This window comes from Lonchura striata, chromosome 2 (genome assembly GCF_050655825.1).
Source record: "Lonchura striata isolate lonStrDom1 chromosome 2, ASM5065582v1, whole genome shotgun sequence".
NCBI lineage: Eukaryota > Metazoa > Chordata > Aves > Passeriformes > Estrildidae > Lonchura > Lonchura striata.
Genome location: NC_140704.1, coordinates 49,876,394 through 49,901,055, shown reverse-complemented (window position 1 = coordinate 49,901,055; position 24,662 = coordinate 49,876,394). Strand labels below are relative to the sequence as shown.

The window sequence follows — 24,662 nt, the reverse complement described above, 5'->3', positions numbered from 1 at the left end:
TCCTTTGTTCTCCCCTGACCCTGCCATAAACAGGAGCAGGGAGAGGCTCTCTGTGCCATGTGTGGTTGTTATTACAGCCTCCAGCAGCACGTTACAGCCTCCCTGCACTCCAGCACTGGGGCACTGGGAAAAGCATCTGTGCTTCCTTTCGCTGCAGGAGCTGCTCATGGATGCCAAGGACCCAGATCTAAATGTTGATATACAAAAGTCAGTGAGTCATTAGTGTTGAAAGAGAACCAGTTGGCTTGTGGACCCTAAATAATCTCTATTTTTGTGCAGATTCAATGTGATTTACGTACACACATCTAATTTGAAAGCAAAGAGCCATTTTCAACACTTCCCAAAGTTTCAACACACAAGTCAGAATGTAGAAATTTAGAAACCACTAAGAGGTTCCTTTAAAATGCATTTAAATTTTTCCCTCCAGGTAAGAATAAAATGCCAAGGTTCATTTGGGTGACTTTTTTCCTTTCTGCAACAAATTTAATTCACATTGCTTAATCCAATTTCTCTAATCTGCAACTTCAGTGAATCAAAATTGCTCCTATTGAGTCACAGGGAATTTTCTTATTTGCTTTACCAAGGGGCAAAGCCTTTTAATAATAAAGTAGCAGCTATTTTTAATTTTCCTTTGAATTTAAGTAGTACTTACAGTCAGCTGAGGTGGGCATCTTCAGAGCTTCTTGCTCTTCTACTTTATGGAAGATGTTCTCTTCCACTGCAATCAGACCAACCATGTTGTTGGTCACTTAGCTCAAAAGTGACACTATCATTGTGTAAAGGTGACTTGACAGCAACTAAAATTTTTTTGAGTCTATCTCAGGGTAAATAATAATCATGCTGCAGTGGCTCACTGAATAGATGTACCAGTTCAAGAAAGTGGCAGTGTGCTCAGAGCATCATTATACAGGACTTTAATTTTAAACCTTTTTAAACCTATGCTTGAGATCCGCTGACTTTGCTGAGATCTGGCATATGCATAAATTTAACCTCTGCTTCATGTCCCTGAATCTAAACTTAAGATTATAAATTCTTGATGGAAGAATTTGATATATCATCTGTACGAAAAGATTAAAAAGTACTGTAAGAACTATGTATTTGCTAAATAATACAAAGCAGTTCATTTGATATAGTTGCATTCACTCTACCCTTTTTCTCTGGAAACTATTGCTTGAAATTTTTAGAGTCCCAGGAAGAGACCTTCCTGTGACTTAAATGTTCTACAGGTCACAAATGAAAAAGTGGGTTCAGTAATAAAGAGCAACTCACTCTCTCTTCTGAATAACACCATTATTAATGAATGTTTGTTTTACCTACTTTTTTTTTTTTTTTTTGGGGGGGGGGTTGTTCTAGTCTGAACTTAGAGTTTTCTGTAATTCATTTACATGAAGAGTAAAGTTTCAGAATTTCAGAAGTAGCTTACATGGCTCTACAGTAAACTCTGCTGCTTCTTAAGCCTGTTTCCTTTTTATATAAATCCTGTAAAATTAATATGTAAATTTGTTCCTAAATAGGAATATAAATTTATGTCAGTAACGTAATTACAGAATTATCCCCAAACTCTGAAGAAGCTTTCCTTTGGCAAGTTGCTTTTTAGCTACCTATCACATTCTCTAATAGAACAGCTATTTTGTATTAAAGGCTTATTACATAAAAAAACCATCTTTTTACATAAAAAGACCATCACCACATATTTACTGAAAGCTGTTGTGCTGCACCCAGTGGATTGTGTTTGTCTGTTCATTGCCTTCTAATACAGGTACAGTTCTACTGGAGAAGTATGACTTCCTACAAAGCCTGTTCTCAATTTCTTTCCTTTTTACCATTCCAAAAGGAAAATGTTAAAATCAGCATCCTGCATGTACAAATTCTCTTTTCTTTTTCTCTTATGTGTAAAATAGTTGTGTGTGCCTGTGATACATGGTTAATGATGTATAAGCTGAGCTCTATAGACCAGAAACCAAAAAGTTCTACAGTATCCAGTATTTTAATCAGCTTGCTGCACTTGGTGAATGCATTAGGGAAACAAATCATTCAGTCTATTAAAATTCTTAGCTTCAAGTCTTTGGAAAGGAGTTTGCATGTTTTATTCTGAGCACAAAAGTGGTTACTAGGAACACTCATTAAATAATTTTACTGCATACTGTCTTTGAGTCTAATAATTCTTGAGACTTACATTGTCTTAGGGTCTAATAATTGCGCAGATTTTCTAACTCTCCTGATTTATATGAAAAAGAGGTGACATTTGCAGTATCTTGGAGGGTGACTTCATTTGCTTTCAGCAAAAGCTCAGATTGCCATCTCTGAGGAGGAGGAATAGAGAAAGGAAGGGAAGACCATGTTTTTTTGATTTCAGAAATAGCTTTGCAAGCAGCTGACAAGGAATGGTGTCAAGAAAAAATCAGGGATAAAATGCTACTATGAATGTGGCTGAAGACTTTAGCTATTCCATTTATCAAGCAATTCCTCTGGCAGGCTTGTAGTTGTCACCATGCATGGAACAGTTGACAGAGATGTAGAATTACCTGAAGCCTCAATTTTTATGTACACCAGTAAATCTACAGAACTCCATTGTTTCCATCCTGGCTGGTCAGCTGACAATGGCTAGGATTGCTTAGAAAGGTGGTGGTTGAATAAGGTATTAATTTTTCTGTAAGGCAGGGCTTCCATCTCTGATCAAAATTTCCAGATTATTTTAAAATTAAAACTGGGTTTTAGAGTGAGAAACAGAGGGTTCATTCTCTTTTAGAATGCATTCTCCTTTTTTTTCCAATATATTTTGTACCTTTATGAAATATGGACTGAAGATTTTAGAGTTATGACTATGAAAATGTAGCTACTTCATATCTGAGATGTTTGCCAAATAGATCACATCTGAATTTTCTGTTTGAGAGATATCCCAAGTTTTGGAAAAGATTTGCTCCTGAAAGCAAATTTGAAGGGGCATATTTGTGGTAATTTGGGAAGAAGCATCTACCATGACTGTTTCCGGAAAACTCTCTCAATGAAACTGTCATATAATTCTAATGAAAGAGATATTCTACTCACTTCTGTAGCTCTTCTCATCCCAGAACCCCGAAGCAATCCACAGACATTAATGAATTGTGTCTCAGTGTTACTATTCTGAAATAAACAGCAAGTCACTTTTGCAGCAGAAAAAAAAAAAATGAGGTTTAGAGATAAAGGTCAGCTTGTGTTTGGTCCTGGCATTAACATGTAAAAGAGGAAAGATCTTTCTTATTAATTTTTGTAAAAAGCTGGGAACATTTATAACCACTGCATTCGGGGATGTCAATTGGCTGATAACCCCTGAAAGTGCCCTAAAAGTCTCTCCAAGGAATGATCACTGAACTTGGCAGCTGTGAAAGGGATCATATGGAGTAGCTTGCTAATGAGAGCAGTGGCATGGCTGCAGGATGGGTTTGCTTGCTCTGTGGGCAGGGGATGCTCACAGCACTCTAATACCTGACATTTGCACATGGAAGGTCCCGTGCTGCTTCTGGTGCTCAGCTGTTTCTGCACTACTTAGTTGAGACATAAGTAACTCCTCCAAAATCAGACAAGAAGCAGTGACAGACTAGGGAACATGATTCCCATGGCTGTTTGGTTCTGCCCAGATTCCTCCTCATTCCTCCAGGCTGAATGCACTAACACATGACTGATTAATATATTTTCTTGCAAATTTTAACAATTCCATCACATCTTTCTCCGGAGGCATCCTAAAACGCAATTCTACCATAGCAATGGGTTTTCCACATGATGCTCAAAGTCCCATTGGTTTTCCACCACTTGGATTTTCACCTCTGTAGGGAAACGGGTATGACCTTCATTGTTTCTTTTAATTGAGTCATTATTTTGTTTTCGTAGCAGAAGGTCACTTTTCTATAAAACACTCCCCTAGGAAAGCATGTTGCATTAGCCACGTGTCAAAGAATGCATAGGACACTGAGGAATCTCTTCATCCCAGAGGCCCACAAGAAGTTATTAAATTAAGTGGGAAAACATTACATTTCTTCTGGGAAATTTATGACCCAAACGTTTTTACAACAGTGCTTGCAAACCATCATTCTATTCCAGGACAATATGAATGTTTCAAACAAACAAAAATAAAACCTGGTCTGAAGAACTGCAAGCACCATTCTTTGAAAGACAAGATTCTGTTTCAGATGAAGCAGGTGATGCAGAAATTCCTGATATTCAAACAAACCAATTTATTACTCATCTGAGAAGACCAGTTCCACGTCTATTTTGTTCCAAATAAGCAGATGGGGATAGGTGCCCAGTCTGGCATGTGAGAGCCAGCCAAAGGCAGCAAATTAACAATCCAGCTGGGGAACAGGTTAAAAATGACCAATGGAAACAAGTCACAAGGCTGTGGGGAAATTAAGGCCATCTTCTTTAATTGACTTGGACTATGGCAGACTATAATTACAGGTTGCTTTACTCTGATGTCCCTCAATGTCAATATGGCATTCATGACTCTTCACCATGCAGTGTATCCCCTCAGTATTACCCCTCTCCTTTCAAGGGTGATTGGACACCTTTCTCATTGCCATAAATGCCACTTTAAAAGTCATTTTATGTGCAGTCTTATAAATCAGTTACAGCTCACACAAAGTTCAAGGTGGGACTGTTTGACATTCAAAGAGCATAGTTGTCCCTGACTTTGCTTTGCACTAAAAACATGCAATACATGGCAAACCATTGCTGGCACTACCACTCAGTAGTTCATCTCAGGCCTTCGTCCTTAATTCCAGTCTACTTCCTGTTACATGCTGACATTGCAGAGGCTTTGTAACCTTCTTCATGTGTGCTAATCATTTTTATGCAGAAAGTAAATATTTGCTATGCTGCACAGATGCAGCACAAATTTGCTATGCTGCACAAATTCTCAGATGTTATAGGCATATGACAGAAACAAACCTTCTGGGTCCTTAATTTTAGAACCTTACAGTCAGAGACAGCCAAAATGCATAACCTGTGTCTAGCTTCCTAAATTTATGCAAATCTCTATTGAAAATAGTTTGAATCTTTGCCAGCTGGACAACTGTTTCAGACTCACATCTTTGTTTTCTAGAAGTCCTCTAATTCCTTACCGTTTGGTTTGCATCTTTTCTTTACAGCCGTGCATTCTTGTTTCAGTATTGTTCTTTGGCTGAACTAATTGTTTTCACTTCCTAGCATTTACTCTCCTCTTGTATGCCTGTGGTGCAATCATATCTTCTCTCAGCTTTTAATTGCTGTGTTAAGCAAGACAAACTCACATAATCTGTTCTCATAAAATATTTTGTCTTGTTCCATTCTCTTGTTAATAAGGTTCTCCCTACTCACTGCACCTTGAATTCTTTCTTAAACACAGGTAATCTAAACGATCGACATTAATTCTGATAATGGTTTACCAAGTGCCCTCTACAATGACATTAATTCTTGTGCTGCCCATTTGTCCTAGGAATTTTTGGCTGATTATACCGGGATACTGTTTGTTATGTATTATTTTTTTTGACCTCTCCAACCTTGTGTTACCAGAAAAAAAAAAAAAAATAAAAGAAAATAGACATATGCTGACTTCTTATGCAAAGATATTTATTATAATTCCAAATATTACTTGACCCAAACCAAATTAGAGGTCCTCTAATTTTCTGATGACCTATACTTCATCCGTCTCATCAACAATCTCTGCAATTCTGTTTTCCATCGCTGCTCTTTTTGGAAAAAAATAAAATATGCTAAATCTCTAACAATTCTCTTCTTCCAAAAATCAGACTTTTTTTTAAATCAAATAAGGATATCCATTGTGTTGACTTTGGTAAACCCATTCTATGCTTTCATATTGTTTGTGTCTTTCTCATGTTAGGCAATGATATCTATTTCACTTGCTGATTTTATGGGCTGTCTTACATTGATTGACTGCAGGGTAAAATCTTGTCACTAAGTCACTGAAGATATGGTAATTCCATTAGTTTACATATTCTTTGTAATTACCTTTAATTTGAAGTAAAAAGTCACCAGAAAACTCTCATTATTTTTATGCCTTTATGCAGGCTGATGTGTACCGAAGCCAATCACAGACATCTCAGTTCCCCCATCTCCAGAATACATCAGTTATGAGAGCATCCAGAGAGTTCCTCTTGCAATTTCCACCTGGTGCTCTCCTCTTGGGACAAACTTCTTTGCCCATCAGAAAGAGCAAAAAGGAGGGGTGGGGGAGGATGCACATGAAGACCTGACTGTCTTTTGTCACTGTCACTCTTATTCCCAGTCACCAACATCATGCCATAACGTGAAATGCTGTGAGTGAGGAAATCTGAAAGGTTCCAACCAAGCTTCTTTTTTTCCTGAGGCTATGTGGCCTGAATCCTGTGGGTCTTCTGGGCCTAAATTATTCAGATATTTTTGAGAATCATTCTTCTAAGCAAATAAACAGAATATTGGTACTCTGAAAACTACTTTTTTATTTTAAGTTGAACTTTTTAGATGAAGTGTTAGCTATTGTTCTGTTAGCCTATTGAAAGTCTAAATTAGTCTTTATTGGTTTTACTAAGGCAATTCAGTTTTAAAGTAGAAAAAGGTTTTCTGTGACTAGAAGATTAGATATAATGAAAGTGGAGGTGTTTTTAATAATAATACAATGGTATCCATGGTGCTTAAAATATTTATGCAGATGGTTAATTCAAATTATGTCAGCAGACTGATTCAAGTAAATATAATTATTTTCTCCCTAGGTGTTTGTAGGTAGATGCTAAATGTTCATATAGAGTTCTGGCCACAGATTTTCCTAACACTTTGCAGCATTTCATTATGGTTTAAATGGTAGTTTAAAAAAAATCAGTTTAAATCATGATGGAAATTAATTCATTGTTAAATCATGTTTCATTCAGGTTCTGCCTTTCTATCTTGCCTTGCTACAGTTGTTCTTAGGAAAATGAATATTTCTGCTCACAACTTTTTGTTTAGAGACTTTGAACATCTTCTTACATTTTAAAAGGAAAAAAAACTTAATGTAAAATTTTGTTTAAAAGTTAATAAAATGGTAATCTATTTTTTAAGAGCATGAAGGCAGTTACTATGACAAGGCTACCATAACACTATCTTGCATAATTTAGACTTTTTATACTCTCTTGATCTAAATGTCTTGACTTTGTTTTTAAAATAGAGCTTTTTGTCTGAATTGTGCACTACAGACAGCTCTGTACTCATACAAAATCTTAGAAACAAATCTTTTATAAATACATAAATCCTCTCACACACCCTTTTTTTTTCCACTGCTACAGCAGGAAACAGAAACAGGTGTCCTGTTTACATTTTCTGATACTCATGTATACTCCAGCAAAATTGTTCACAAAAGGTGGCTAAACCAGGCAGCTCCCTCACTCACATACTGCATCAAGTTTTCTACCTCTAATTACCATGAAGTCTGAGAACATATTTTTGCCTCCAACAGGTCAGCTCTGTTTCCCACTCTTGTACCACTCCATGATACTTCTGGTTTGTATTTTTAGTAGATACTTCTTCCTGCTGCAGGATAAAAAGCAAACAATACCAAAGATATCTTCCTCCATTTTGGGAAATCTACCCTGGATTTTGGCAATTACAAATTATTACAAGTATATTTTCCAGAGCAGAAAATCTTTGACTCAAATTGTTGATAAACGTTTGAGTTAGCTGGGACACAATTGGCTGGGTCCATCTACCCCACCCCCTCACAAATACCCTTTTCATATACAGAGCTACTACACTAAAAGCAAAATTGAGTCATATTTTTGGATGGCCTTTTTTTATTGTGGTAGTAAAGTGCATAGTGCAACAAAGTCCTTACCCTGATGGTGACCCTGGACAGCCACAGAGAAACAAATAGCCATGAAAAATTGCTTATAAAAGAGGCACTGCAAATGGCAAAATCTTACACAGCCAGGCAGAAAAATCAATAAGTTCATATCATCATTAGACCCTGCTGTGATGCAAAAGTTTCTCAGTAGCTACCACCCAGGCACCTAAACACCTTTACAAGTCCTAGCCACAGTCCACAGCACAACCTACAGCTAATAAACAAATTACAGAGTAAGGAAAGCCCCACAGAAGAGGAAGAAAAGGACACAGGGAATGTACTTTCATAAAAGCACATCACAGAAAAGTGACAGTCTGGATGTCTAGTTTTCAAACCTGCACCAGGCTCTTACCACTTTAAGTACGATGCACAATTTACAGTTTTGACAGATTTTTATTACATTCAAATGTGACATATTTGAGAGGGGCGTCAATATTCTTGTATCTGTTTGTAAGCACATAAACACATTGCTCAGCAGCTTCAGAACTGTGCCAAATTCATAACAATTTATCATACAAAAATAAGCCAGTCTCTCCGCTCCAAAAACCTCTCTGATGCTTTACCATGCTCAGACAAAATCTGATTTCATGAACATTACCACCTGCTTTTATTTTGCCTTTCATCCAGAAAAAAAAAAATAGCTATCAGTTACACAAAACCCTTTATACGCTGCATGGGAGAGCTCTGTTCTGATGTCCCTGCTTCCCCCTCGTTGTGCTGCCTTCTGTTGTATGGGAGCAATTCAGTTTCATGGTAAAGTGCTGCAGTTAAAAGGATATAATGAAGTATATTATAAGCCACTACAGACAGGAGAACACACATCTCCTCCCCTTTTCCACTCAGTGCACTGACTACAGTTCCCTTTGTGTGAATCATCTGTCACAAAAGAGACCAGGAGATATTGCTGCTGTATTTTTTTTAAGCATTAGTAACTCTCATGAGATGAATCAACAGACCTTCAATGAGTCACCGTTCCTGTTCCTTCCTTCTTTCCAGGCAGTGAAGTAGTTATTGGAAGAGAGTTGGCTGGATGGGAGGTAACATTTATCTGAAATTGTACTTAGTGCCTTAGAATTAAAGCAAGTGGGTTTTTTTCAAGTCCTGGTCTAACCATCTAATGTTTGGCTTTAAACAAGTTGTTTCACATCTCTTTTTTTTGGTTTCTTGTTTATGTAGGACTGAAAATTTTGGGGTTTTTTTTTTGTTCTTACTGCCCATGGCTGAAAATGCTGTATCAACTAAAATACAACCATAAAAGTATGGAAGTTGTTTCCAAGTTCTTATCTACACAACAGCTGCAGTGCAATTAGCATAACTGAAGCAATTAATAAATAATGATAATAATTTTCTTCTTAGGACATATCTGGCCTTTGCATGATCTTTTATGAGAAAACTTGGTACTTCCATTAACTCAATTATTTTTTTTCCCCTAAAGCAATCTAATGAACTGTGTAGCAAGACTGGTATTTATTTTTGAGTGGTTCATTGGCAGTCAAGATTATTTCAAAGTGAGATTAAATAACTTAGTTATTATCAAAATCAAATCCCTCCTTATCTTTGTCCTTACACAGATGTTTACTCATGATGAAAAAGGTGTTGTACTGAGTTCTGATGTCTCTTCATTTTGAGCTCCAGTACAGCTATGCCTTTCCAAAATATTACAAGTTATGTAAGTGCTTGTCTGCCAGTAGAAAGGGAGCTGCTGTCTCTCTGTAAGGAGAGAGAAGCCAGGAATTTTTTTACTACCTTGCACCTGAAGAGTTTTTGGCTAGTTTCAGTTAGCTTGTATTCAGTGTAGTACAGTACTTCTGAGTGAACTGGTATATGTTGTATATTTAAGATTAAAACCAGAGGTGAAGATAATGAGGCTCAGCATGGATACAATAGGCAAAGGTTATTACAGTAGAGAGAGTCTATTCCAACATAGGCAGTGAAAGAAAAATGTTATTCAATCAGACAGAAAAATACATACAAATATGTTTCATTGGTCATAAAATGAAATTATGAAAGAAGTACTTCAAGATATCTGATTCCCATTAATCCAAAGATGATTTGTTCCTGTAAGCTGAAACTAGAATTTAGACTTATCACCTGTCTAGTTGTTGAAATTACTGGCCTAGCTGTAAATGCTACTAGAATAAAGGTATTAAAGTATTGTGAAGGAAGAAGGATAATAATGCATTAAATCTCACTCCTTTTAAATATATAGCAAAACAATTTAATTCTATGCAGTCTTGTCTTGTAACAACAAAGTCATGCACAGGAAAACTGCAGCTCTTGCTGAATCAGGTCAACATCTCTCAGTAGATCTGATTCCCTGTCCATTCTGAAAGAAATGTCACTACAAGTTTACAGCTGCCAAATGTAGATACTGCACACACAGAGACTGAATCAAATGCCTTCAGGCTGCAGACCAAATGGTGGAGAAAATGAGGATCAAAAATATGAGGATAGACACTTTAGGGGGTGCTTTTTCCTACATTCAACAAAGCATTTTCCTTTATTTTTCATTCTGATACAAATTTTTTTTTTTTTTTTTTTTTTTTTTTTTTTTTGGTGCGCAGGATACTTGGAAAATTTCAAGATAAATACAAACAGAAAAGGTCAAAAGAAGCTTCAGACATTCTGAAGAGTGATGTATTCCTAATTAAATTGCGCAGGAATTGAATAAATTCTGGTAACCATAAATGTTCAACAAATCTTTAGTCTTTGGGAAAAAATCCACCCTTGGATTACTATTTGTATCTTTCCTAAATATTATGTTATAATTTCTTCCAAAACTTTGATGATTAAAGCCATTCAGCTATACATGTTTTTAGTCCTTTATCTTTCATTTATAAGTTAATTTCCCTTCTCCTTTCTATACATATTTATAGACTTCCTGTGACTGAAGGTAATATGTGTTTAAAAATATTTCTTCCAGGCAGCAAGAATTTCACTGAGAGAAATCAGTAATACTGTTACAGAATGTCAGACATCACTAATATTTAAAATTAACTTTACAGATATAGCATCAAAATGCTAATGCCAATAGCTGTACCTCTTACTGTACATCTTTTTTTCTGGGAAATAGTGTTTTACCAATATGTGTAGTAATCTCTCTTCCCACTTCTCAAGTCCCTTAACATCAGGGTAGGGACAGGGAGGAAAAGGTTTCTCTCATTGCAACTCAACTCAGCTTCATAGAGCTGTGGGATTGACAAGATGCATCCCATGGTCCTGAGAGAATTTGCTACTGCATTTGTCAAGCTATGCTCTGTGATACTTGAAATACCGTGACACTCAGGCCACTCCAGTGACCGGGAAAAGGCAAAGAGAACCCTGGGAACTACTGGTCAGCCTTAACTCTCTGCCTGGTAAGATCATAGAACAGATCCTCCTGGAAGCTATGTCAGAGCATATGCATGACAGGAAGGTGATTAGAGACAGCCAACAAGGCTTCACCAAGAGAAAATTGTGCCTGACTAACCATCAACTATTTATCTCAGGACTCTGGCAGAACATCTCATTGGGTCTCATAGACTTATGCACATTCGAGTTCCTCAGATGGTCATGAACCTGATCTCTACTTACAGTGAGAATTGCACTGCTCCCCCAGTCCCCATCCTGCTGTCCATCCACTGGAGAGGCATGGGAAGAAAGGATGTCATTGAAGACTTGAAGGCAAAAGAGGTGTTGAGTACCTCAGCCTTATCCTCCTCCATTTTTACCAGTGTTCCACCACTGTTTATCGGGGGTGGATGCACCTTCTTTGACCTTCCTTTTCTGGTTAACAGACCTGTGGAAGCCCTTCCTTTTATTCCTTGCATCCCTTGCCAGGTTCAGCTTCACCTTGGCCTTCCTCAGCTGTATTTCATCTCTGTACTCTTCCCAGGTTTCCTGTCCTTGTTTCCACTGCCTGTGATTTGCTTCTTTCCCTTTAATTTGACCAGCAGTTCCCTACTCAGCCATGCCCATCTCTTGTTTTCCCTGCCTAATTTCTTGCTCCTGGGGATTGCCAGCTCTTGTGCTCTATGGAAGACTTCCTTAAAAATCTGCCAGCTCTGCTCTGCTCCCCTGTCCCTGAGGGCAGTCTCCCTGGGAATCCTATTAAATATCTCCTTGTGGAGCTGGAAGTTTGCTCTCCTAAAGTTTGCCTGACTTTACTCCTTACCTGATCCATGTATCTCAGGACTGCAAAATCCACCTGTGCATGATCCTGATGCCTTGAGAGGCTACCTAGAACAGAGGCTAGACAGAGTTAAAGGAATAAAGTAGGTATTTATTAAAAGGTCTTCAAATGACAGAAACAGGTGGGAAGAGTCTGGTTGTGGCTATACCCAAGATGGATGTCAGGTCATGAGTTTTCACATTTTTATAAGTTTTGGTCCATTCACACACTGGGGTTAATTGTCCAATTACAGCTTCAGGTTGTGAAATCACATCCTCCCAGATTGCTTTCCTCAATTCGCTGTTGTTGATACCTTTTGGGACCAAAGCTGCAAAGGTGTTCTGGGTTCTCATGCTGGAAAAAGATTGTTTTGTCCAACCAAACTGTGAAGAGAACTTGCTAACACTTTATATGGAGTTCAGAGTTATATACTAATGCAGGACAAAATCTGGAAAATATGAAAGATAAAACTTAAGGAATCAATCCCTTCAGCTTGGGCTGTCTCCAATCTTGATGTCCCCAATTCACTCATTACATTGGTGATGCTCAGACACAGATGGATTGTTCATTCCCTACACAATATCAGCTTATTCTAAAGGTTCAGCGAGACAATGAGCCTCACTTATATTGTATCTTGTGGGTGGATTTACACATGAGAAGTTGGTCTTATATAATGTTAAATCAAAGCAATAGCTTTACTCACCTTTTTTTCCTTCTCACCACTTACATAAATAACTGCATAAGATCCAAAGAATGTAAGGTTTCATTATTTTATTTTATTTTGCCTGTAACCCACGGGCAAATATAGAGTATGTCTAGTCTGTACAATGAGCCCCTATGTTAGAGAGATGCCTGAGCTGTTTCTGAGAAAGATATAGCATGTCCACATAAATCAGCACTCAGCTATGCTGGGACTGATCCTTGGTGCAGTATAGTCTCTCATTAGAACTAATTACTGTTGGCAGAGCATCATGCTGATGCAGCTGTGCAGCTTCCAGAGCTGGTTCATTTGGCACTTAGCTCAGGGATCACTGAAGTCTTGGGCATGGATGTGCACTGTCATTTGGTCAAATGAATGAAGCTTCTGCTCATTAGTTCAAATGGACTTTTCATTTGGGAATTAGATAAATGATGAAGCCATCCAGATGCTTAGTCTCATTATTGTAAATACGGTTATGATTTTTGACAACTACCTGATTATTAACAAACAGCCAAGATACACAGTAATTCCTGTATTGCAGTCAAGTAACTTGGATAAACAATTTTTCTGTGTTATGATGCATTGATAGCTTTAATTTTAAGTCATGTTCTTAAAGCAGGTCCTGTGTTCCAATATGGCACTTCAGGGTAGTGTCTGTAGCCCTTTCCACCTATTTCTGGCAGCAAGGAGCAACCTACCAATGTTGTTTCCATGTCAGCATTGGCACGGCCTCTCTCAGCCCCGTGCAAATGAGGGCACCAGGGAAGGCAATTTAGAGATGACTTTGTGAAACTATTTCTAAACACAAAGATCTGAGTAAAAGTGGGAAAGGTGAACAAGATAGTTACTTTCAAATCTTCTTTTCTATCCAATTCTTCTTTTATATCTATTAAAAGCAATGGGAAGGATTCAAATCCTGATGATTGGTGATAAGGTCTCCCCCAAACCTTCTTTCTCAAAGGTAAACATATATCAGACTTGATTTTGACCATTTGATGATCTTGACCATTTGATAGATAGAAATATCAATCATCTCTCTCTTTTTATTATGTTTTCTTTCATTTTCAGTCATTTCACTGAATTCTGTCTACAGGTTTAGACAGTGAGCCCTTTGTCAGAGGTGTATCTAAAAACAAGTTTGGCACATGTTGCCCTTACAGAGCTACAATATTTTCAAGCTGTTGTTTTCTCAGAACAAATATCTCTCTGGCAGATTCAGTTTACAGTTTATAGATTATTGTTGTAAACTCTTTTACAGCCAAGTGAGTGAACTCTCATTCAAGATATAACATGGCATTTATGTTCTAAGAATGGGATTTCAAAAGGATTCTAAAGAAGTTACAAACTCATCCCTTTGATGTAAGTCAACTAAAACATCAGTCAATCCCATATGAAGGGTATAATAATACATATGGGGATGTATGAGAAACAAAGTACAGGAGAGGACATGAAACTGTTTCAAAGAAAGGATAATGGGGGAGAAGGAGAGAAATAGAGAGATGGGCATACATTAGAGAGGTGGTTGAGAGAAGGGTTGTAATCCGTCTTCCTTTTTTTTCCAGTTTATGTGTCTTGAGAGCATCCACCTACTGCATAGCATCTTTTAAGTACTCACCCATCCATTAACATCTCTTTCTTTTCTGGCAGCCTCATTATAATTAGAGATCTGAGCCTGAAATGCAACAAAGATCAAACTAGAAAACAGGGGAGAAAAAAGATACTTGAAACACAAGGAGTTCAAGAAAAATGGGAGATCTAGCTGGTCACAGATCTTGAATGCCAGAAATGTCTATCAGCTCATGTAATTTGACCTTGTGCATAGCGAAGGACATAGAAATGTGTGCTGCTTCCCCTGCAGCTGACAATCAGAATTTGTGCTTAGCTTAAGCATATCTACTTTGAAAGGAAGGATCCAAGAAACATAGAATCCTACAGACAGTGCAGTCGTAGAATCATGGAATCACAGATCAAAGAATGCCAGGTTAGACGGGGCCTCAAGGATTATGTGGTCCAACCTTTCTTCAAAAAAGCACAGTCTAGACAAAATGACCTAGCGCCCTGCCCAGCTGAATCTTAAAAGTGTCCAGTGTAGAGGAACCTACCATTTCCCTGGAGACATTATCCCAGTAGCTGATTGTTCCAGGAGTAATTTATACCCATTACCCTTCATCATTTCCATGTGACTTCCTATCAAACGGACATCTCCATCTTCTTTGTAGCCATCCCTTAAATACCAGAACAATGATGATAAGGTCTCCCCCAAGGAGGTCTTCCTGCACAGTGGTTCACTTGTGTCCCTTCATTTTTACGGGCACATGCCTCATGGATTTAGGATGAGGAAATGGTGAAAGCTAAATAGAGCTAAAAACAACACAGAACAAAGAGTGAGAAGGGCATTTTGTTTGCCAAAGTTGCTCTTCTGTGTTCTGAACAGATGGTTGACAACATCCTGAGACCTTGGAAAATTGAATCGATGAGAGAAACGTGTTCAGATTTAATTATATGTAATTTTGCAAGGCACAGAAAGGGTAAAACTAAGCAACAAACCTCAGTGTATTGAGTGAATTTATGTAGTAAAAGTACATAAAAAATTCACTCCTGTTCAATTTTACAAAATTTTCATCACAAAACCTTGTTCTGACTGAGTAACTTAAAACCCACATTAACTTTTTTTTTTTCATAATTAAGCAGTTTCATACATTTGTTCAAAGTCTGATTATTATTCTCATTTCTTAGAAAAACTGGCTTTGGTTTTACAGTATTTGGTAGACTAGAAAATAAAATTATTGTTATGAAAATTCACTTCATTACCTAAAAAGTGGCCATTACAAACCTCTGGTCATTTTTTTGCAGCTCATTTCCTACATCTTTTTGGAAAAAAAATCCTGGACTGGGTCAATCATTCTGAATAAATACTCACATATGCACAAGTATGTTAGATATTTTTTCAATCACCCTATTCAGATGTTTGACAAAATAATACTACTGTCACAGCCATCAAAGATGAATTTGAGTAAAAGAGATTATGTCATGCAAGGATTGTATGTGTATGCAGAGATTGAAAAGTACAACATACTGAGGGAAAAAAGCTAAACAATTGCCAGTGTTCTTATATAAGAAGTTACACTGAACTTCTGAACAAATTGGATGTTGTACTGGCTCTGGCTGAGGTGGAGTTAGTATTCTCCTCAGCAGCCCATGGTGGTGTGGTTTGAATTTGTGACTAGAATTGCATTGATGCCACACCAATGTTTTGCCTATTGCTAGTAGTGCCTGCGTAGTGCCAAAGTTTCTCTCTATCCCAGTCAGGAGACTGAGGGTAGCAAAGGCAGTGGAAAGGGACACAGCCAGGAGAGTTGATCATAGATCAAAAGAACAGCATTTTGCTCAGTAGAAAAGCTGGAGTGGGGGACAACATGGTGTGCTCAAACCCAACCTTGAACTATTCATTCCCCTTGAGAGTCAGGGTCTCAAGACATGTGGGAAGAGCAATTGCCAATAAAAACTGAGACAAAAAGAATGTTGAGTACCTCAGTCTTCTGCCTGTCTGTTGTCACCAGGCTACCTGTCTCATTTTTTGGGGGTGTGAAAATTCTTTTGTCTTCATTTTCTGACTAATGTGCCTACTCATCCATTTCTGTTAAGACCTGTCATCTTACTTAGAGATGTCCCTGGTTGGAAAGTACTTATTCCATAGACTGAAAATGGAAGAAAGAATGAAGAGCCAGAACCAGTAACATAACTTGTATGTGAGACATCCTGTTTGCAGCCTCTGCCCATCTGTGAAGTTCTTTTCACTGACATCATTTCATGGTCTTTTTCAGTCCATCAGTCTAGAAAATCCATTTCCTTGCCTTTGGTATGGGAATCATGTTTTTAAGTAGGCTGAGGAAGGATCAGGAAGTCCACAGATGCAGTATTATCTTCTCTAACTTTCAGCATCCCAGCAGATATATGCACTGAAAATGGCCTATGATAAGATTTTGCTGGAAAGCTATTCTTTCCCTAACTGTAAGATTAAATATAAAATACATTATAAATTTATACAATTGGTACTAATTTCAAAGGGACCTATTTTCTTGAAAAACTACAAATTTAATTATATATCTTTTAGGCTGTGATACAAATTTTAGCTTAAAGCCATGAATAAAGTTAGATTATGCAGGCACAGAGCTTCTACTTGAAATATCTTTATTTGCCAATTTTCTTCACTTTCCTTTTTAAAAGAAAAACTTTCCTTTAAAAACTTAGGGATACTTCTATCCAGATGACCAAAGCTTTGCAAACACAGAAGCGTTTTTGTGGATGTTTTCAAAAATTCTGAATGGATAATAGACAAGGTACACAGTAGTAATATTGACAATGTCATCAGCTGCCCAGAATAAGAGAATAAGAGAAAAAGTCTACTAAGAGGTCCTTATTTTACAGTCTTGTTGACAGTTTTGGCAAGCTATTCAAGCCTGACAGTGAAGAGATCTGAGGCAGTTCTTCAAAACAAAATTAAAGGAGAATTATACACACACACTTGAAAATAGACTTGATCACAATACACAATTTAAGTACTGAAGAAGTTTTACTCTAATTCCTACTTTGCCTGGGTTTATTGGCAGAACCACTGAAGTTATAAAACATAATAACATTAAAACTAAATATCTTTATTTCTGCAACAGCAAGCTTTGACTAATACAGATTTTGTGCCTTGCAAATTGCAAAAGGACAGACTAAATCCATGGCTTATAAAAGGCAGTTTATTCAACAAATTAAATTATTTTATTCAGCAGAGAACAAAAAGAACAACAGCTATTCCATATATTTTTTTCTTTTAGAAGTAGCCAATTTTGGCAAAAAAAAAAAACAATTATATAATAAATTTGCATTGAAAGCATATTTTCTGTAAAAATTTTATTCCTATCTATTCAGTTTTCCTAAAAATGCTGTCAAGTTAATCTGACATAACCTTGTGAAAATCTATTAGGTCATGTACATATTTCCCACTATTTATCAGCATTGTTAGTGATAATGAACATGGAGTGGTGCTTTTACCCCAATTTAATAGCCTTGCTGAATAAGAATTTTATAATAGTGCATTATCAATTCAACCTAAGCAGAAACCACAGCTGTACTGGAACACTTAGACCCTAATTGGGCACCCAATATCTTTGAAGGGAATTAAAATGGAGCTCTGGCTTTTTTATTTTGTATATAAGAAAATCAAATTAAATGGAACTCTTGGTTGTCTTTACTTCTGTCTGGTATCCTCATTTGTGAATGCTGTAATTGATAATACATTCTCTTTTAACCCTTTCATCTGATCTTTTGCCACCAGAATAAAATTTGCAACCCAAAAATATATAAACTGAATCTCAATAGGAAAGGCATAATTATACTATTTTATTCAAATAATTTATATGTTATTAATTACACTCAACATTCAGTAATAATTATCAACTATATATTTGCCAAGGATGACCTGAAGGAATGTCTAGTAGGGCTTAATGGGCATTCATAAAATTTCTAAACATGGTTTTAATCATACACTATAAACAGAGCACAGTAGAGCTTACTAAAGATCCATTTCTTTTTCAGCCATAAAATGTCACATGGATCTTAACCACAGCATTATTAGTTCATTGCTAGAATTAATTGCCCCTCAAAATAAAAAAAAATATAGACTTCTCCACCATTTTTTAATTAAAATGCTTATTCCTTAAAATAATAATAATAAAAATGTAATGGAAAGCTGGAGAGTGCAAAGATTAATGCAATTGGTTCTGCTGATGAAGCCAAGAAGTTTGACTTCTTCTGGAAGTTGAACTCCTGCTCAACTTAGAAGGAAGTGAACATGCCTAATAAATTCAGAAAGATGACTTAGCAGTGCACATCTCTATCAGATATGACTCCTTACTCTTTGGGAAGTGTAAGTGAACGTGTTAACAAATTAAGACTGCAAACAGATTGTGGACACCTCTTGCTTGCTATTTCAGCTGCTACTGAGGTCTCCTTCTCATTCGACGTCGGAAACGGGCCAGTGGAAATCGTGGTGAGGTCGCCCAACCCGCTCAACGATGACCAGTGGCACCGGGTCAACGCCGAGAGGAATGTCAAGCAGGCCAGCCTGCAGGTGGACCAGTTACCCCTGGAGGTCCGGAAGGCTCCAACGGAAGGACACACGCGGCTGGAATTGTACAGCCAGCTCTATGTTGGTAAGGTGCAGAGGAGGCAGCCAGGCTTTACTCTGACAACGCTGAACATTCTTTGCCTCGTGTCTTGCCAGCAGCAGTTAGTGAGTGTGGAAAGCTGGGTACCTCGAGTATTTGTGGGACAGCAAAGGGGGGAAAAAAGAAAAAAAAAAGAGAAAAAGAAAAAAAAAAGGACAGATGTGTCCCTAATTACAGAATAACAAAGATCAACTAAGAGAAATATATTATGTATTAGAAACTTGTCCTTTTTGTCTCTCTCCACCTGCATCTCCTGGCTGAAAGTGCCTCCAGCAGACTGCAGTGCCAAACTCCTTTTTTGCTGAGTCTTTTCCCAGACACACAAACACTTTTTCACCACAGAAGTGAAAACTTCTGCAGAGTTCTTGCCAGGACCACATGTGCCTGCAGTGCCCATCCTAGCCTCGGCAGCACTTCCAGCCTCTCCAGATTTGATCATTGGCCATACTTTTGCATTCACAGCTCTCAATGCAGTCTTTTCCCTTTAGTCCCGTGGGCTATTTACTCATTTGATGTAGGAAAGTATCATGCAGTGTTACACAAATGCATTCCCTGGAACCAAGTTAGTCCAGCTGCTTTCTGGAGCTACTGGTTTCCACTACATTTGGGGCAGACTATTCCAGCAGCATTTGTATTTCTCCAACTGTGAAGCCTCAGGGCTGCAAAGTGCTGACATGCCAAGTGCCATTAGCTGGAATCAGAACTGCATGACATGTTGAGCAAAGAAGCACTTTCCTACCTCTCTAGATATCTGTTACAAGAGAAGAAAGTGAAAATAGGAAAAAAAAAAAAATTTCTCCATGTTAGTCAGCATTCAACAACTCAAATGAATTAAAATGATGTTTAAAGCCTTCATTGCCTTAGTAATCAGCCCTGTGTCACTGCAAACTGTGTATAATGTGTCACCAGATGTGCAGGTGTTATTTACAAGCTCAGATTCTCCTTTGCTGCTGTGATCCTAGTAAATGGCAGTTTCAAAATAAGCTGAAAGATAAAGTTTGTTTAAAAGAGGAACACTTAACCTTTAAAAAATATCAAGCCTTTTGCTGTAAACAGGAAGGGCTGGGATTTTTTTCCTTGCCTGAGTTCTTTGAGAATTGTTGATAATGATTTTATTTGTTAGTTTTGAATTGACTGTAACACCAGCAATGTTTTGAAATATATAGTACCTTTGTTGCCAAAAAAATAAATGTCATAATCTGCATCAGATTTTTTTTCTTTCTGAATTACATCTATTTCATATAACTTGGTGATTGGAGCACACACACCAGAGAACAGCTTTAAACTTTACCTGGAGTCAGACCTAGAATGGATTAGAGTTGGAGTGCCCAAAATGAGTACCTGAATATTGGGGCCTGGAGAGTAATGCTGAATAAGAATTGCTTTGGTGCCTCCTTTTTCATTTCCTTAGAATAAATATCTATTATTTGGGTGAGCGAGAAGGACTGAGGGGTGATAACTTTGTGTCCTAGGGGCTAGGACAATCACTGAGAGGGGAAGAAGGTTTTTCCTCACTGCAGAGTTTACATAGAATGGAATCATGCCAGAACATCCTCTGCCATGTGCACTCAGCAGAGACCAAGCTTTGCCTGCTCCTACTCCAAATCTTCCAGTTGCTGGTACTTGGTTTGAAGCAGCACTCTCTGGTTTGTATTTAGTCTTCTTCCCCACTCAGGTAAATGTCAGCCTCTGTGGTGATGAGCATTCAGATCTCCTCAGGGACTCTCTGGCACCTGCAGCACTGCAGTAATCAAAGAGAGGAGGGATGAGCAGAAAAGATGCCAGGACTCATTGTTATTTACTCACATTTTTTAGTTTGGGTTTTTTTTTTTTTTTTTTTTTGATTGTTGTTTCTAATACAGCCTCAGATAAGACTTTCCTAGCTGAAATCTCATTTTTTCAGTGAGTGTTTACTTGGGGTGAAAAACAGCAGTTCTTGTTAACTGCTATAAAAAAATATCTCAATCCAGATTGTCAAATGTAGCTTTTCAGTGTTCCACCCTCCAGTCTGTGCTCTGCTAAGTAAATACTATACATGATGTTTCTTGGAAATCAATGTGAATATTTTCTATTGTAACTGAACATGGAGATTTGACTCCCTTTTTCTTTGCCCATTGTGGCTTTGAAAAATGTAACACTGCATAGCATATTATGGCATTGTTATTAGCACCCACCATCACTAATCATTGAGAGAGAAAGGCTACCCATTAGCAGTTGAGCCAAGCCCATTTCTTCCACTGTTATCTCTAAAAACATTAAAATTGAAATTAAATGAAATGAAATAAAATGAAATCTTACAGTGTAGGGCTAGAATCTCAAATGTCTAATTAGTATAAAGCAAGCATTGATAAAAAACTACTATTTCTGCTTGCTGGTGGTATGATATCAAAGCGCTAGGTTTCGCTGATCTGTTGCCATTAGGACAAGGCAATTCCTTGCCCTTATAAAGTTACCCCAGGCTATTTCATGTGAAGCAACCACGGTGAAATCCATTCAGTGCTGTCTCACAGCTCAACGTTTCCTCTCAGGTGCTGCAGGAGGCCAGCGAGGCTTCCTGGGCTGCATTCGCTCCCTGAGGATGAACGGGGTGACGCTGGACCTGGAGGAGAGAGCCAAGGTCACGCCCGGGGTGAAGCCTGGCTGCTCTGGCCACTGCACCAGCTACGGGATGTACTGTGCCAACGGGGGGAAATGCGTGGAGAAATACAATGGCTACTCCTGTGACTGCTCCAAAACTGCCTACGATGGGCCATTCTGCATAAAAGGTAAATGCCTTTTACCTTTAAAGGTGCAGGAGGCAGAGTGGGAGGGAGCTATTTGCCCAAGGGGAAAAAAAAATGCAATGGGATCTTTTCTTCAGCTTCATTAAATAAACAAGTAAATCCTTCTTTAATACTTCTTGTTAACAAGTCAAATTATACACCCATGTGTATATTTAAATGTGAATATTTAAAACCACAACTCTTATGAGGACTACATGTTACCTGTTTAAATCAAATAACACAACAACAAAATGCATCAGGAATGCCTGTAGTAGTAGCAGGCAGAGGGTATTCCATAGTTTTGAATTGCAGAATCATAAACCCCAACTAGCACAATGTCATGGTAACTTCTTTAGAAGAAAAACATGGATTTAAACAAAAGCTACCTAGTGATTCAAACGTGTAGGTAAGATGTTTGGGTTGAATAGCTTATATATTGGGAGGCCAGCATTTGGCTTAAAACTTTTATCCATCTGTAGATCGTCTTTTTGTACCTCAAACTGGGTTAGGGATTGAACCTGCTAGGATAAGGGAAGGCACAGACCTCCCACATTTATGTCAGTCCTTTGGAAATGCTTAAAATATGTTTTGGATTTTTAAAAACAATGATTGTAAGAGAACAATGCACTGTGAATGCACAGGTCTGCATAAAAAAGAAATGCAAGGAGTTTGGGAAAGCGGGATCCAACAACAAAAATTGAGAAGTACTAATTTATTTTTCCTTGTTTGACTGTCTAAGCCACTGGTTTTCCTAATCATTTTAAAAGCTCTCTCAAAGTTTCAGCTAAAAATGCGAAGGTTTTTCTCATCAGTATCCCCGATGTTAAAGAAACCTGTAGCCTCATAAAGTGCTCCTCTGCTTTTACATTCCTCTCTGAACCAGGAATCCTGCAGACAGTGTAGGTCACCAGGCACCAAAGTCCCCTCATGAAGCTAATTTGGCAGTGGGGAACAGCACCTGGTTTTTGATGTTCTGTGTTTCAACTCTTTCTTAACAACCCAGGATGTTCTTCCAAGTCAAATTCTGAGATTTTCCAAATATCCATACCCTGCTCTCATTTAGCCACACTTATAGGAAACATAAAGTTTATAGCAGAAATAGGCAATCTTTTTTACCTGATGCTGTATTATGGACTGCATTTTCTCCCCACACACTTCAGCCACTTTCATTTTTATCCATGTATGTTCATTTTCATTTCATTCTGTCACAGCAAAGCTTTGTCCATTGCTGATGTTGCTCACATACTGGACCATCCTCTTCTAAAAGCCAAGGGATTGTTTTCATATCACCAAATAGTCACATCACCAGATATGGATGAACCTCTGGCATAATTATTTTTTAATTCCAAGAAATATGATGCATTTCTACTGCAGCAGAAGGGAAGCAGCTGCTTCTCTAGGTAATGGCTTCCACTGTGCTTGCATGCAGAATTTTCATCAGCTTTCACCATGCTGTGCTGCTTCAAAAGCAAATTATAAAACATGTCCATTCAGTTCAGGACTGTACATACAGCAGCTCCTGAGAATGTGAATACAGTAATTTCAGTTAATTTAGCAAATTATTTGTCATGAATAGTAGTAATGCATATTTAGTATTTCTGTTCACTAATGCAGTTATATGGTAGAGGAAACCTATTCAGGCTGGAATTAGGTCAATCTCTTACAGATCACGTGTTGACACAAAAGAAAAAAAAAGGAAAAGAAAAAGAAAATAAAAGATAATTATATGCACTGAATTCACATTATAGCTTTTCCTGTACTGCCAGAACTCATCACACTGACTTTTATTTGTGAGGGTTTTGTTCCTCTTATGGATAAGTAAGCCTCAACCTTCCACCAAAACTATCTCTAAGCTAAAGTGTTTAATTTTTCCTGGATGTAGAACTAGCAGAACAAAAACATACCATTAGGGGAATAATTGAGCACCTAGCACAGGCAAGCCCTGTTTTTGGCTGGCCTATAAGCACTTCCATAGCAGTGGCAGTATTACCATACATGTTATACTCTTCTCCTTATCAGTGTCCCAGTGCAGCCAAGGGCCCAGGACACTGACAGGGAGACTTTGGGCATGCAGTGAAACTTGCTGTGAGCTGGTGCTTATGCAAAAGTGCTTTTGTTAGTGCAGGGATGTCTGTGCCATATGGTGTTGTGCCATTTAAACATGACATCAGATCTCTGCTTTCAATAGCAAATCTGTCCCAGGCTAAAAATGGCTCTCTAAATCCTTTAGATCTTATGTACAAGGTTTAAATTACCAATTTCCTATCTGTTCGTGCTAAAGACTGCTGTACTCATCTAGAATATTCCCAGATGTGATTTCGTGTGGGTGAGTTCATGAGGCTTCCCTACAGAAAGAACAATGGGATACTGGGGAAAAAGCTAGAGGATAAATTACACAAATCAGACTGGATTTGGGACATCCTATGATTGAAATAATTGTAAAATCTCTGTAACAAACAATGCTGATAATGAGGTCCTTGGAACAGTTCATTTACTGCCCATTACATTTACATTGTCAATTTAACTTGCATTACGCCTTTTTAATCAAGCAAATCACTGGAACAACTTATGTGTTTTGTCAAGCTTCCTAGACTTGTGAAAGAAGGGAGTCCTACATTTTCTTTCTCATAGCAGCTCCTGGAACCTTCTACTGTGTCCTCTTGGTCTATGAGACAAGAATAAATGTATTTTCTAAAAACAAAGGGCAAACATACATAACTGAAAAAAAAAAAAAAAAAAAAAAAAAGGCAAAACAGCCAAGTATGTTTTAGTTTAAGAAAAATGTTTTAAAAATGTATAAAAATCTGAAAGATATTTGGATTTTTTTTTCTGTAAAATAAAAATTATGCCTACATTTTTTTTTCATTTATTTTGATTAAGAGATTGCAAATGTTATATTTCAATCAATTTTTTCATTAACACTTTGACACTTTCCCCTCTGTAAAAGCACTGAAACATCTATGAACATGTTTTCAAATAATGTATGATCTGTTTTCAATTAATTTTT

General features: G+C 37.6%; 1 protein-coding gene and 1 long non-coding RNA gene across 6 annotated transcripts in view; one reads left to right on the top strand and one right to left on the bottom strand.

Moving 5' to 3' along the window:
- Positions 1–24,662, top strand: part of CNTNAP2 (contactin associated protein 2) — a 1,072,692-nt gene that overhangs the window by 960,141 nt on the left and 87,889 nt on the right. For all 5 annotated transcript variants that reach the window (XM_031503926.3, XM_077786381.2, XM_085573411.1 and 2 more), the window contains 2 exons: positions 18,660–18,878; positions 21,422–21,658. In XM_031503926.3, coding sequence (XP_031359786.2) covers positions 18,660–18,878; positions 21,422–21,658 — 456 coding nt within the window. The remainder of the gene's footprint in view (positions 1–18,659; positions 18,879–21,421; positions 21,659–24,662) is intronic.
- Positions 1,345–24,662, bottom strand: part of LOC146768232 (uncharacterized) — a 31,422-nt gene continuing 8,104 nt past the window's right edge. Inside the window, exon 2 of the long non-coding RNA XR_014953310.1 lies at positions 1,345–23,174. This is a non-coding gene — a long non-coding RNA (uncharacterized LOC146768232). The remainder of the gene's footprint in view (positions 23,175–24,662) is intronic.